The sequence below is a fragment of the Oryzias latipes genome, chromosome 18 (genome assembly GCF_002234675.1).
Source record: "Oryzias latipes chromosome 18, ASM223467v1".
Taxonomy (NCBI): Eukaryota; Metazoa; Chordata; class Actinopteri; order Beloniformes; family Adrianichthyidae; genus Oryzias; species Oryzias latipes.
The window spans coordinates 30,185,738-30,201,974 of record NC_019876.2 but is presented as its reverse complement, the minus strand read 5'-3'; the positions used below and the strand labels follow the sequence as shown (position 1 = coordinate 30,201,974).

The following is a 16,237-nucleotide window of genomic DNA, read 5'->3' as shown; positions in this document are numbered from 1 at the left end:
GTCGCAGTCAGCTTTGGAGTTTACAACCGATTTTACCTTTTGGTATAAATACCGGTGTGAAGCCCGTTGAGACAACTATTGTTGTAATATTGGGCTATAGAAATACCACTGTTTATACCATGGTCCGGGGGAATTCCTCGATTCTGATTGGCTGCTGGGTGTGCATTAAAAAGTGATAAATTGTATCACTGCGCCGGCTTCTTTAAAACAACTTTTATCTTCATCATCTGGACAAAAACAAGCGGTTAGAGGAGAACTTTCTCTCTGAACTGATGCTTTATTCAACCCATCGGGACGATCAGCATAGATATATCGCTTTATATCGCCGAATCTTGACTGCAGCGGTGATGCGGCGCGAAGCGAACTATTTGTTTCACGTAACAAATAGTTGGCTTTTTGTGAGAAAAGCGATCCAAATTGAAAAAAAAACAAGAATTAAGGACTAAAAACTGGTTACTATTTGTTTCTTTTGTAAGTGACCATGGTATAAGCGGGTTAATGACCTTCGAAGTATGCATTATCAATTTTGAACGTACTTCACAGAAGCAACCGTCCTCCGTGTTCAGGTTTCCACGGCGTGCGTTAAAAACTGATAATGCACACTTTGTCGGTCATTGACCCTTCCTTAAATGGAATTGAATGAATGAATCAGGGATCAAAACCAGATTTCCAACATGCTTCAGAGGAAGCAGTCTCTTCATTGGTACAGTTACACCCTCACCCCAGCTGTGGGGGGTTGTGTGCACATGTATGTATTCATATTGCATGTGTCCGTGGCCCAGGGGGAGGGTCTGTCATGTATGCCGTCTTGCAGGGCAGGGTGTGCCGTCTGGATGGAGCCCTAATGTGTGTGTGGGGGGGCTCCTGCAGATAAACGGTGCTCTTATCATGATCAAAGCTTCACGACGGCCTGATCAGCCCCAGGAGACATCATCAAGCCGTCAGCGTGACGCCCACGTCACACACAGGCCGCTGCATTCTTCTTAGTGTGTGTGTGTGTTGGTTTGTGACCATCTCTTCTGGGGATTGGCACTCATGAACTCATTTCTCCCAGAATTCATTGGGTTCGATTCAAGCCCTTTAAATCTGGTTTTTACTGTGGACTGTCAGGAATAACGACAGGAATGTGTCAAATGTACAGACGCACACTTAGAAGCAGTTAGACGATGGGGACCACCATCACCATAGTGGCTGCTTTCCACCCCTCATTGCCTGGCAACAAGAAGGGTGTGGGGCGTTGCCAGCGGGGACAGCAGAGAGAAGACGGAGCGTTGGAGGACCTCTCCCCCTGGGGTTCATTAGAACGACCTCGTACCTCTCACCTAATGAGCTTTCAGGAAAACAGGAAAAGAGACTAACGATGCCAGACGTGGTGAAAATGACCTGGAAGCCGCTCAGACGTGCTGATTGTGGCCGCTGAAGAGCATCGCCGCGTGCAGAAAGACAGACAGAGGCGTGGTGGGGAGGGCTGGTATCTCACCCCCCCACACTAGCTGTCCCTGGATTCCCCTGAGACCACAATGACATCATCGGCTGCTGCTCTTCCGGAGACGCACAAAGTCACGTCTTAACGTTTTACTATGACGGCGTGTTACACGCCTGCAGGAAAATCTACGTTCAGACTAGAAGCCAAGAGCTCCGACATTAACTGATAAAGACAAACCCTGCTTAAAGCCTCCTACTAGAGAAAATACCACCAGGATTGGAATTGTGTATTCAAATATACACTCAAATGTCAAAAACGTACAAATACCAAACAACAGTTTTAAAGGGTCTATATCCTGCTTCTCTTTACAGACTAAAGTATATCCATATATATGAATGACCTATGGCACACTAAAGAACATTTTTTTATGAAATGTGAGTTATTTTCAGCTCATTTTTCTGCCCTGAAGTAGAACGACTCCATCTCTGAGGCTACGCCTTTATCTCCTTGTGGGAGGCACGCGGTTCCAGGGCAAGGGGTTTATTTAACAAAAAGCGCTGCAGAGCAGGATAACCAAACCAAACCAAACCAAACCAAAACATGAACATGGCAGAAGGGAGTCAGGTCAGGCAAGAGACGTTAGATACATTTAGGGATGGCCCGTTTGACACGGGGCTTCGGCGCGCGGTTCACCTTCATGAAACAGAGCTTTTCGGCACAATGTTTCAAAGCGTGTGTCAACCAGCGCAGATCACGTGATTGATGACGTATGACGCGCCAAATGCATCACTCACCTGAACCAGGTTTCAGATCTCAGGTGTGTTTGATCAGAAGGGCGCGCTGTTGTCTATAAATACAGATGAATCCCAAACAACGTTTCCCGACCAGTTCTGTTGTTTCCCGTGTATCGTAAGAATCAACGTCATGGCACCCGGTAAAAAACGTTCTGTGGCTTGGGATCATTTCAACTTGATTTCTCCAAATAAGGTAATACACTATTAACGTTATTTTATTAGTAGCCATTGCTGATTATGTCAGTTTTATAGGTATGTCTGTCAGTTGAAAGGAATCATTTTTATTCTTTCCATTTCTTTTTTAGGTGCAATGTTTGATTTGCAAACATGAATTTGCATTTAATGATAGTACATCCTCCATGATGCGACATCTCCGCTCCGTTCATCATATTGAAACTCCGCAGTCGGAAAATCAAGCCTTCAATCCACCTCATATTGGTAATAAGAATATATCCAACTAATGGCACTCTGAATAAGAACTAAAATGGATAGCTCAGTGGAAAAAGCAGTGACATGTGAATGCTGAGGTTCCGGGTTTGAGGCTCAGCTTCTACAATTAATATTTTTTTTTTTTTCTTCACATGTATATTTTGCAGTGTCAAGAAAGCAAGAACTTGATTCTGCATTGGTGGATATGATTGTAATGGATGCACAACCATTTTCAATTGTTGAAGACAAAGGCTTCAAGGTAAGGTGGCTAATATTATATAGCATTTACATTATTTATGTTTTTGTGTACATAATAAGCTGTATTTTATTTGTCACTATTAGGCTTTTGTCAACCTTTTGGACCCATCCTACATAATTCCTAATAGGAAGGCCTTGAGGACAATGGTGGAGGAGAAGTACAAAGCCAAAAAGGAGAAGGCTTTAGATGTGGTTAGCAGGGCCTCTGCTGTCAGCCTTACAGCAGACATGTGGACATCCATTAACATGGACGCTTACTTGGCTGTAACATGCCATTTTATCACCGAGGAGGTAGGTATCCCCTGCTTTGTGCAATGCTTTGGTTTATGTATCTCAGTTTGACTTTGTTCATTCTAGGTGGAGCTGGCCTCTGTGGTCTTGGGGGTTCTGAAGTTTCCCCAAACCCACACTGCAGCTCACTTGGCTGAGGCCAAAAATCTTCTCATGGAAGAATGGGGAATTAAAGGGAAGGTGCGAGCCAGATCAATAAAGTACAAAATCATTCATCAATATGGCCTCCCACTACCTAATATACATGATTTGTGAACATGTTGTAATCTTTCTTCCAGGTGACAGGCCTGGTTACAGACTGTGCTCCCAACATGGTTGCATGTGCTAATATATTACTGCTTCGGCACATAATGTGTTTTGCACATATGCTTAATTTGGTGGTGAAAAAGTCCCTTGCCCAAACCCCTGAACTAGAGGATATCCGAAGTAAGGGGCGTAAGATTGTCGGTCTTTTTAAATCCAGCACCACAGCGAAGGAGAAGCTGTCAGAGATGCAGCGACAGCTGGCCAGGCCAGAGCACAAATTAATACAAGAGGTGAAACATTTTCTTTTTTTTAAATCTAAGATTTTACATGTTTTTGCAGTTGTTTATTGTGTTACTTTCTTCTCTCCTTTAAAATGTGCTTGCTGTCTTATCTTAGGTGGAAACAAGATGGAACAGCACATTTAATATGTTGGAAAGGTTGTTTAAGGAGAGAGAGCCACTGGGGGCAGCTCTGGGCACCCTCCATACGGACCTTCCTCCATCACCTCAGAGGACTACCAGGCCATACACCACTGCTTGAGCGTTGTTTCACCGTTTCAAGAGGCCACAGTTGAGCTTTCGACAGAAAAACGAGTGTCAGCATCCAAAGTCATTCCCATGGTCAAAATGCTGAAACATTACATCTCAAGCAGGTGTGGTCAGATCACACACCCACTTGGTGAAAAACTGGCCACTAACTTGAAGAACAATCTCCATGAGAGGTTTTCAGCTCTGGAGAAGGTCACTGCTCTGTCAATGGCAACCTTGATGGACCCAAGGCTTAAAGAGCTGGGGTTCTGCAGCCAAGGCTCTGCCCACACGGCCATAGAGCGACTCACTAAAGAGTGTGCTGCAACAATGCAGGCGCTACTTCCAGAGGCACAGCCACAGTCGCCACCTAGAGAAGGTCCTTCAAGTCAGCAGGAAGATGGTGGTCTCTGGGCCCTGCTGGACAGGCATGTGGGGGTTCAACAGCAGGTGACCAGCACAACTGCCAGTGCAACAGTGGAGGTTCAGAGGTACAGTAAAGATTAGAATCCTCATCATAATTTCTGCTCATTTTAGACTGGTGCATGACAATAGGCTATTAATGTCCTTCTAGGTACTTAAAGGAACCTCACATCCCAAGGACTCAGGACCCACTGAGATACTGGGTTACCCACAAGGTTTTATACCCATATCTCTACAAGCTGGCAATGAAGTTTTTATGCACACCAGCTTCATCTGTGCCTTGTGAGAGGATCTTCTCCAAGGCTGGCGAAATCGTCAGCCAAAGATGAAACAGGCTGAAGCCCAGCACAGTGGAGAAAATTCTGTTTTTAAATAAAAATCTATAACATGAATCCCACTCAGTCATGTTAGACCCTGGTTCACAATCACTCATTCTCACTTTATACATGGCATTCACAATGTAACACAAGCACTTCTCACAAATCTTCAAACATTGTCTTTGTTTTATTTCCACACTGAAGTGTTACAAGGGCAAGGAACTTAGTGGAGTAGATGATATATGTCCTGTCTGCCACCAGATGCCGCTGTTCTGTGTGGTTTCGAAGCCCCAAATGCTTCATTCATTTTTCTGGCACATTTACACGAAGCCCCATGAGAGCTTCATGGGGCTTCGATTCCCATCCCTAGATACATTGATGGACCAGCACAGGAGGAAGGCAGAGACAAGACTCAAATACAAAAGACACAGGTGAACATGATCAGAACAGAATGGGACCAGGAAAGCAAAACTCAAAAGCATGACAAAACAGGAAACCTTTCAGAATAAAACAGGAAACAAACCTCAAACATGACAGAAACAAGACTGAAAGCAAAAATCAATACAAAGAAACCCAAACCATGACAAATACAAAATGATTGAGATACTTGCTGACACATTTGAACGTTCATCAGAAGAGTTATTGAGGCCTGAAGTCTGAATCTGTGAAGATCTAACTTAACCGAACGGCAGCTGCTCTTCCCGTGTTCCTCCGTGTAGCTGATAGCTGCAGTTTAACTGTGCTTCAGAATCGTGTTTCTTTGCATTTCCAAAGTTGTTCTGTTGCGCTGTCTGTGTAGAACACGCTGGAGGGGGGAGGGGTTCCATGCGGGGGAAAAAAACAAACAGGTAGAGAGGTGGGGGCGGGACTTAGACTCCCCGCTTATGATTCCAGACAAACTAACAGCTGCTTCCTAACAAAAATAGTTGTTATTCAAGAAATTAATATAATGTATTGTGTTTACTGGATTAAATAAATAAATAAATAAATAGATGGAGTCTACATCAAAGTGAATCTGTTTCCATCATCTGAACTCTGGTGTTTGACAGACAGAAAAGTCTATTCAGGGTTGTGGAAAATGGACAAAAGATCAAAGGAAACATAACGCTCATAAAGAATTAAAATAAAGAATTCAAAAAATATCCTGACAGCATTTTGAATCCATACAAGTATTATCAAATGAACTATCACTACATATCAGCAAAAAAACGTTTTCCTAGCACAGCTAGTGTTGCGGCTCCCTGTGCTTTCATCTCAGTGAGAAACTGATCCAAATGGATCTATAGAGGTTCAGGTTGCTGACCGCTGGTCTGACACATCCACATGCATTCCAGGTCTGTACTGGAACATTATCCTGTATAAAGTAAAATGTTATGTTAAAAAAACAATGTTCCATAATGAGGGAATAAAACACTATGTTCTTAATTAATTAATAAAATAATTTTTTTTGGGTCATCAAAAAGTATTGATAAGAGTACTGTTAAAACCATAACGATACCCATCCCTACATATCTGTACCTTTGTACTATGGGGGGGGGGGGGGGGGGGTTCTTTCACGTCCTCTCCTCTCTCCGTATCGTCCACATGCTGTTCTCTTTTAGGTCCTCATTACCAAAGTAACGCAACAACACATTAGGGCCGCTCTGTACATTTTGGAGGAAATGCAAGACTTTCACCTTATGGTTGTGAAAGTACTGTAGATAGAAGCTATGATAAAAGGCAGAGAGCCACATGCACCTCAAGAGCCGCCTGTTAGCCCCCCCTGCTCTGAAAAATGAAAGTCCCGCCCCGCTGCCTCGCCGATAAGACATGCAAATTTCTTCCAATCAGATCAACCAGAGAGGTTTCTGCCCCCAAGTGACAAAAACGCCCCCTTAACACTGAGCGCAAATCCAAGCAAGCGCGCAAAGTAGTACTAACCGCAGAGGTCAGGATTGCAGGCCTGAGGTTGTAAAATGGGGGGGTTGCTCAGTTAGAATTACGCCTGTGCCGTTGTGAGGTTCCTCACTCAGTTCCTGAGTACGCCGCTCAATTGTCTTTACGCCCTTTCACTTATGGCAACGCTGAAACGCCATATGACAGCAGCTATTGCTGCATTATGGGCTGTGTATTCAAATGCAGAACCAGGACTATAGAACGCAAGTATCCACCAAGGGCCCCGAGTATGGGTCTCCCTGTGCCAGTTCCCAGCCATCACAGACCGCCATTGCGGACCACCATCACAGACCCTATGATGGACCACCATCGCAGACCCTATGATGGACCACCATTACAGACCCTTATCTTCCAGAACGTTACTTCAGCAGATGTTGAAGACCACGGGGGGTCAGCAATCAAAAGGATTGATTGCAGACCCTATGATGGACCACCATTACAGACCCCATGATGGACCACCATTACAGACCCAATGATGAACCACCATTACAGACGCCATGATGGACCACCATTACAGACCCAATGATGGACCACCATTACAGACCACCATTACAGACCCCATGATGGACCACCATCACAGACCCTATGATGGACCACCATTACAGACCCAATGATGGACCACCATTGCAGACCACAATTACAGACCCCATGATGGACCACCATCACAGACCCTATGATGGACCACCATTACAGACCCCATGATGGACCACCATTGCAGACCACCATTACAGACCCCATGATGGACCACCATCACAGACCCTATGATGGACCACCATTACAGACCCCATGATGGACCACCATTACAGACCCAATGATGGACCACCATTGCAGACCACCATTACAGACCCCTATGATGGACCTCCATTACAGACCCCATGATGGACCACCATTGCAGACCACCATCGCAGACCCCATGATGGACCACCATCACAGACCCCATGATGGACCACCATCACGGACCCCTATGATGGACCACCATCACATACCCCTATGATGGACCACCATTACAGACCCCATGATGGACCACCATTACAGACCCAATGATGGACCACCATTGCAGACCACCATCACACACCCCATGATGGACCACCATTGCAGACCACCATCACAGACCCCATGATGGACCACCACCACAGACCATATGATGGACCACCATCACAGACCCTATGATGGACCACCATCGCAAACCCTATGATGGACCACCATTACAGACCCTTGTCTTCCAGAACGTTACTTCAGCAGATGTTGAAGACCACGGGGGGTCAGCAATCAAAAAGGATTGATTGCAGACCCTATGATGGACCACCATTACAGACCCCATGATGGACCACCATTACAAACCCCATGATGGACCACCATTACAGACCACCATTACAGACCCCATGATGGACCACCATTACAGACCCCATGATGGACCACCATTACAGACCCAATGATGGACCACCATTGCAGACCACCATTACAGACCCCATGATGGACCACCATCACAGACCCTATGATGGACCACCATTACAGACCCCATGATGGACCACCATTGCAGATCACCATTACAGACCCCATGATGGACCACCATCACGGACCCCTATGATGGACCACCATCACAGACCCCATGATGGACCACCATCACGGACCCCCTCTGAAGGACCACCATCACAGACCCCATGATGGACCAACATCACGGACCCCCTCTGAAGGACCACCATCACAGACCCCATGATGGACCAACATCACAGACCCCTATGATGGACCACCATTGCAGACCACCATCACAGACCCCATGATGGACCACCATCACAGACCCTATGATGGACCACCATTACAGACCCCATGATGGACCACCATTGCAGACCACCATTACAGACCCCATGATGGACCACCATCACAGACCCTATGATGGACCACCATTACAGACCCCATGATGGACCACCATTGCAGACCACCATTACAGACCCCTATGATGGACCTCCATTACAGACCCCATGACGGACCACCATTGCAGACCAACATCACGGACCCCTATGATGGACCTCCATTACAGACCCCGTGATGGACCACCATTGCAGACCACCATCGCAGACCCTTATGATGGACCACCATCACAGACCCCCATGATGGACCACCATTACAGACCCCATGATGGACCACCATCACAGACCCTATGATGGACCACCATTACAGACCCCATGATGGACCACCATTGCAGACCACCATTACAGACCCCTATGATGGACCTCCATTACAGACCCCATGATGGACCACCATTGCAGACCACCATCGCAGACCCTTATGATGGACCACCATCACAGACCCCCATGATGGACCACCATTCCAGACCACCATCACAGACCCCATGATGGACCACCATCACGGACCCCATGATGGACCACCATCACGGACCCCCTCTGAAGGACCACCATCACAGACCCCATGATGGACCAACATCACAGACCCCTATGATGGTCCACCATTGCAGACCACCATCACAGACCCCATGATGCACCACCATCACATACCCCATGATGGACCACCATCACGGACCCCATGATGGACCACCATCACAGACCCCATGATGGACCACCATTGCAGACCACCATCACAGACCCCATGATGGACCAACATCACAGACCCCATGATGGACCACCATCACGGACCCCATGATGGACCACCATCACAGACCCCATGATGGACCACCATTGCAGACCACCATCACAGACCCCATGATGGACCAACATCACAGACCCCTATGATGGACCACCATTGCAGACCACCATCACAGACCCCATGATGGACCACCATTGCAGACCACCATCACAGACCCCATGATGGACCACCATCACGGACCCCATGATGGACCACCATCACAGTCCCCTATGATGGACCACCATTGCAGACCACCATCACAGACCCCATGATGGACCACCATTGCAGACCACCATCACAGACCCCATGATGGACCACCATCACAGACCCCATGATGGACCACCATCACAGACCCCATGATGGACCACCATTACAGACCCTTATCTTCCAGAACGTTACTTCAGCAGATGTTGAAGACCACGGGGGGTCAGCAATCAAAAAGGATTGATTGCAGACCCTATGATGGACCACCATTACAGACCCCATGATGGACCACCATTACAAACCCCATGATGGACCACCATTACAGACCACCATTACAGACCCCATGATGGACCACCATTACAGACCCCATGATGGACCACCATTACAGACCCAATGATGGACCACCATTGCAGACCACCATTACAGACCCCATGATGGACCACCATCACAGACCCTATGATGGACCACCATTACAGACCCCATGATGGACCACCATTGCAGATCACCATTACAGACCCCATGATGGACCACCATCACGGACCCCTATGATGGACCACCATCACAGACCCCATGATGGACCACCATCACGGACCCCCTCTGAAGGACCACCATCACAGACCCCATGATGGACCAACATCACGGACCCCCTCTGAAGGACCACCATCACAGACCCCATGATGGACCAACATCACAGACCCCTATAATGGACCACCATTGCAGACCACCATCACAGACCCCATGATGGACCACCATAACAGACCCTATGATGGACCACCATTACAGACCCCATGATGGACCACCATTGCAGACCACCATTACAGACCCCATGATGGACCACCATCACAGACCCTATGATGGACATCCATTACAGACCCCATGATGGACCACCATTGCAGACCACCATTACAGACCCCTATGATGGACCTCCATTACAGACCCCATGACGGACCACCATTGCAGACCAACATCACGGACCCCTATGATGGACCTCCATTACAGACCCCATGATGGACCACCATTGCAGACCACCATCGCAGACCCTTATGATGGACCACCATCACAGACCCCCATGATGGACCACCATTACAGACCCCATGATGGACCACCATCACAGACCCTATGATGGACCACCATTACAGACCCCATGATGGACCACCATTGCAGACCACCATTACAGACCCCTATGATGGACCTCCATTACAGACCCCATGATGGACCACCATTGCAGACCACCATCGCAGACCCTTATGATGGACCACCATCACAGACCCCCATGATGGACCACCATTCCAGACCACCATCACAGACCCCATGATGGACCACCATCACGGACCCCATGATGGACCACCATCACGGACCCCCTCTGAAGGACCACCATCACAGACCCCATGATGGACCAACATCACAGACCCCTATGATGGACCACCATTGCAGACCACCATCACAGACCCCATGATGGACCACCATCACATACCCCATGATGGACCACCATCACGGACCCCATGATGGACCACCATCACAGACCCCATGATGGACCACCATTGCAGACCACCATCACAGACCCCATGATGGACCAACATCACAGACCCCATGATGGACCACCATCACGGACCCCATGATGGACCACCATCACAGACCCCATGATGGACCACCATTGCAGACCACCATCACAGACCCCATGATGGACCAACATCACAGACCCCTATGATGGACCACCATTGCAGACCACCATCACAGACCCCATGATGGACCACCATTGCAGACCACCATCACAGACCCCATGATGGACCAACATCACAGACCCCTATGATGGACCACCATTGCAGACCACCATCACAGACCCCATGATGGACCACCATTGCAGACCACCATCACAGACCCCATGATGGACCACCATCACGGACCCCATGATGGACCACCATCACAGTCCCCTATGATGGACCACCATTGCAGACCACCATCACAGACCCCATGATGGACCACCATTGCAGACCACCATCACAGACCCCATGATGGACCACCATCACAGTCCCCTATGATGGACCACCATTGCAGACCACCATCACAGACCCCATGATGGACCACCATTGCAGACCACCATCACAGACCCCATGATGGACCACCATCACAGACCCCATGATGGACCACCATCACAGACCCCATGATGGACCACCATTACAGACCCCATGATGGACCACCATTGCAGACCACCATCACAGACCCCATGATGGACCACCATCACGGACCCCATGATGGACCACCATCACAGTCCCCTATGATGGACCACCATTGCAGACCACCATCACAGACCCCATGATGGACCACCATTGCAGACCACCATCACAGACCCCATGATGGACCACCATCACAGACCCCATGATGGACCACCATCACAGACCCTATGATGGACCACCATTACAGACCCCATGATGGACCACCATTGCAGACCACCATTACAGACCCCATGATGGACCACCATCACAGACCCTATGATGGACATCCATTACAGACCCCATGATGGACCACCATTGCAGACCACCATTACAGACCCCTATGATGGACCTCCATTACAGACCCCATGACGGACCACCATTGCAGACCAACATCACGGACCCCTATGATGGACCTCCATTACAGACCCCATGATGGACCACCATTGCAGACCACCATCGCAGACCCTTATGATGGACCACCATCACAGACCCCCATGATGGACCACCATTACAGACCCCATGATGGACCACCATCACAGACCCCATGATGGACCACCATTGCAGATCACCATTACAGACCCCATGATGGACCACCATCACGGACCCCTATGATGGACCACCATCACAGACCCCATGATGGACCACCATCACGGACCCCCTCTGAAGGACCACCATCACAGACCCCATGATGGACCAACATCACGGACCCCCTCTGAAGGACCACCATCACAGACCCCATGATGGACCAACATCACAGACCCCTATGATGGACCACCATTGCAGACCACCATCACAGACCCCATGATGGACCACCATCACAGACCCTATGATGGACCACCATTACAGACCCCATGATGGACCACCATTGCAGACCACCATTACAGACCCCATGATGGACCACCATCACAGACCCTATGATGGACCACCATTACAGACCCCATGATGGACCACCATTGCAGACCACCATTACAGACCCCTATGATGGACCTCCATTACAGACCCCATGACGGACCACCATTGCAGACCAACATCACGGACCCCTATGATGGACCTCCATTACAGACCCCATGATGGACCACCATTGCAGACCACCATGCAGACCCTTATGATGGACCACCATCACAGACCCCATGATGGACCACCATTACAGACCCCATGATGGACCACCATCACAGACCCTATGATGGACCACCATTACAGACCCCATGATGGACCACCATTGCAGACCACCATTACAGACCCCTATGATGGACCTCCATTACAGACCCCATGATGGACCACCATTGCAGACCACCATCGCAGACCCTTATGATGGACCACCATCACAGACCCCCATGATGGACCACCATTCCAGACCACCATCACAGACCCCATGATGGACCACCATCACGGACCCCATGATGGACCACCATCACGGACCCCCTCTGAAGGACCACCATCACAGACCCCATGATGGACCAACATCACAGACCCCTATGATGGTCCACCATTGCAGACCACCATCACAGACCCCATGATGCACCACCATCACATACCCCATGATGGACCACCATCACGGACCCCATGATGGACCACCATCACAGACCCCATGATGGACCACCATTGCAGACCACCATCACAGACCCCATGATGGACCAACATCACAGACCCCATGATGGACCACCATCACGGACCCCATGATGGACCACCATCACAGACCCCATGATGGACCACCATTGCAGACCACCATCACAGACCCCATGATGGACCAACATCACAGACCCCTATGATGGACCACCATTGCAGACCACCATCACAGACCCCATGATGGACCACCATTGCAGACCACCATCACAGACCCCATGATGGACCACCATCACGGACCCCATGATGGACCACCATCACAGTCCCCTATGATGGACCACCATTGCAGACCACCATCACAGACCCCATGATGGACCACCATTGCAGACCACCATCACAGACCCCATGATGGACCACCATCACAGACCCCATGATGGACCACCATCACAGACCCCATGATGGACCACCATTACAGACCCTTATCTTCCAGAACGTTACTTCAGCAGATGTTGAAGACCACGGGGGGTCAGCAATCAAAAAGGATTGATTGCAGACCCTATGATGGACCACCATTACAGACCCCATGATGGACCACCATTACAAACCCCATGATGGACCACCATTACAGACCACCATTACAGACCCCATGATGGACCACCATTACAGACCCCATGATGGACCACCATTACAGACCCAATGATGGACCACCATTGCAGACCACCATTACAGACCCCATGATGGACCACCATCACAGACCCTATGATGGACCACCATTACAGACCCCATGATGGACCACCATTGCAGATCACCATTACAGACCCCATGATGGACCACCATCACGGACCCCTATGATGGACCACCATCACAGACCCCATGATGGACCACCATCACGGACCCCCTCTGAAGGACCACCATCACAGACCCCATGATGGACCAACATCACGGACCCCCTCTGAAGGACCACCATCACAGACCCCATGATGGACCAACATCACAGACCCCTATGATGGACCACCATTGCAGACCACCATCACAGACCCCATGATGGACCACCATCACAGACCCTATGATGGACCACCATTACAGACCCCATGATGGACCACCATTGCAGACCACCATTACAGACCCCATGATGGACCACCATCACAGACCCTATGATGGACATCCATTACAGACCCCATGATGGACCACCATTGCAGACCACCATTACAGACCCCTATGATGGACCTCCATTACAGACCCCATGACGGACCACCATTGCAGACCAACATCACGGACCCCTATGATGGACCTCCATTACAGACCCCATGATGGACCACCATTGCAGACCACCATCGCAGACCCTTATGATGGACCACCATCACAGACCCCCATGATGGACCACCATTACAGACCCCATGATGGACCACCATCACAGACCCTATGATGGACCACCATTACAGACCCCATGATGGACCACCATTGCAGACCACCATTACAGACCCCTATGATGGACCTCCATTACAGACCCCATGATGGACCACCATTGCAGACCACCATCGCAGACCCTTATGATGGACCACCATCACAGACCCCCATGATGGACCACCATTCCAGACCACCATCACAGACCCCATGATGGACCACCATCACGGACCCCATGATGGACCACCATCACGGACCCCCTCTGAAGGACCACCATCACAGACCCCATGATGGACCAACATCACAGACCCCTATGATGGACCACCATTGCAGACCACCATCACAGACCCCATGATGGACCACCATCACATACCCCATGATGGACCACCATCACGGACCCCATGATGGACCACCATCACAGACCCCATGATGGACCACCATTGCAGACCACCATCACAGACCCCATGATGGACCAACATCACAGACCCCATGATGGACCACCATCACGGACCCCATGATGGACCACCATCACAGACCCCATGATGGACCACCATTGCAGACCACCATCACAGACCCCATGATGGACCAACATCACAGACCCCTATGATGGACCACCATTGCAGACCACCATCACAGACCCCATGATGGACCACCATTGCAGACCACCATCACAGACCCCATGATGGACCAACATCACAGACCCCTATGATGGACCACCATTGCAGACCACCATCACAGACCCCATGATGGACCACCATTGCAGACCACCATCACAGACCCCATGATGGACCACCATCACGGACCCCATGATGGACCACCATCACAGTCCCCTATGATGGACCACCATTGCAGACCACCATCACAGACCCCATGATGGACCACCATTGCAGACCACCATCACAGACCCCATGATGGACCACCATCACAGTCCCCTATGATGGACCACCATTGCAGACCACCATCACAGACCCCATGATGGACCACCATTGCAGACCACCATCACAGACCCCATGATGGACCACCATCACAGACCCCATGATGGACCACCATCACAGACCCCATGATGGACCACCATTACAGACCCCATGATGGACCACCATTGCAGACCACCATCACAGACCCCATGATGGACCACCATCACGGACCCCATGATGGACCACCATCACAGTCCCCTATGATGGACCACCATTGCAGACCACCATCACAGACCCCATGATGGACCACCATTGCAGACCACCATCACAGACCCCATGATGGACCACCATCACAGACCCCATGATGGACCACCATCACAGACCCTATGATGGACCACCATTACAGACCCCATGATGGACCACCATTGCAGACCACCATTACAGACCCCATGATGGACCACCATCACAGACCCTATGATGGACATCCATTACAGACCCCATGATGGACCACCATTGCAGACCACCATTACAGACCCCTATGATGGACCTCCATTACAGACCCCATGACGGACCACCATTGCAGACCAACATCACGGACCCCTATGATGGACCTCCATTACAGACCCCATGATGGACCACCATTGCAGACCACC

The 16,237-nt window shown here is 49.6% G+C and overlaps 2 protein-coding genes across 4 annotated transcripts in view; one reads left to right on the top strand and one right to left on the bottom strand.

Annotated features, from left to right (window-relative positions):
- Positions 1 to 16,237, bottom strand: part of ank2 (ankyrin 2) — a 182,276-nt gene that overhangs the window by 113,643 nt on the left and 52,396 nt on the right. The gene's annotated exons all lie outside the window — the stretch shown is intronic.
- LOC110013652 (zinc finger BED domain-containing protein 4-like) lies at positions 596 to 5,081 on the top strand. Its single transcript, XM_023949076.1, has 8 exons — positions 596 to 2,413; positions 2,526 to 2,658; positions 2,817 to 2,908; positions 2,992 to 3,198; positions 3,265 to 3,378; positions 3,477 to 3,734; positions 3,841 to 4,462; positions 4,546 to 5,081. The coding sequence occupies exons 1-7, from the start codon at positions 2,351 to 2,353 to the stop codon at positions 3,982 to 3,984; spliced, it is 1,011 nt and encodes a 336-aa protein (XP_023804844.1). The 5' UTR covers positions 596 to 2,350; the 3' UTR covers positions 3,985 to 4,462; positions 4,546 to 5,081.

Bases quoted from the DNA above. Each gene is read 5' to 3' on its own strand.
- LOC110013652 (XM_023949076.1), top strand. From the start codon at position 2,351: ATGGCACCCGGTAAAAAACGTTCTGTGGCTTGGGATCATTTCAACTTG. The intron at 3,199-3,264 runs GTAGGTATCCCC...TGTTCATTCTAG, and splicing joins GCCATTTTATCACCGAGGAG to GTGGAGCTGGCCTCTGTGGT. The intron at 3,379-3,476 runs GTGCGAGCCAGA...TCTTTCTTCCAG, and splicing joins AATGGGGAATTAAAGGGAAG to GTGACAGGCCTGGTTACAGA.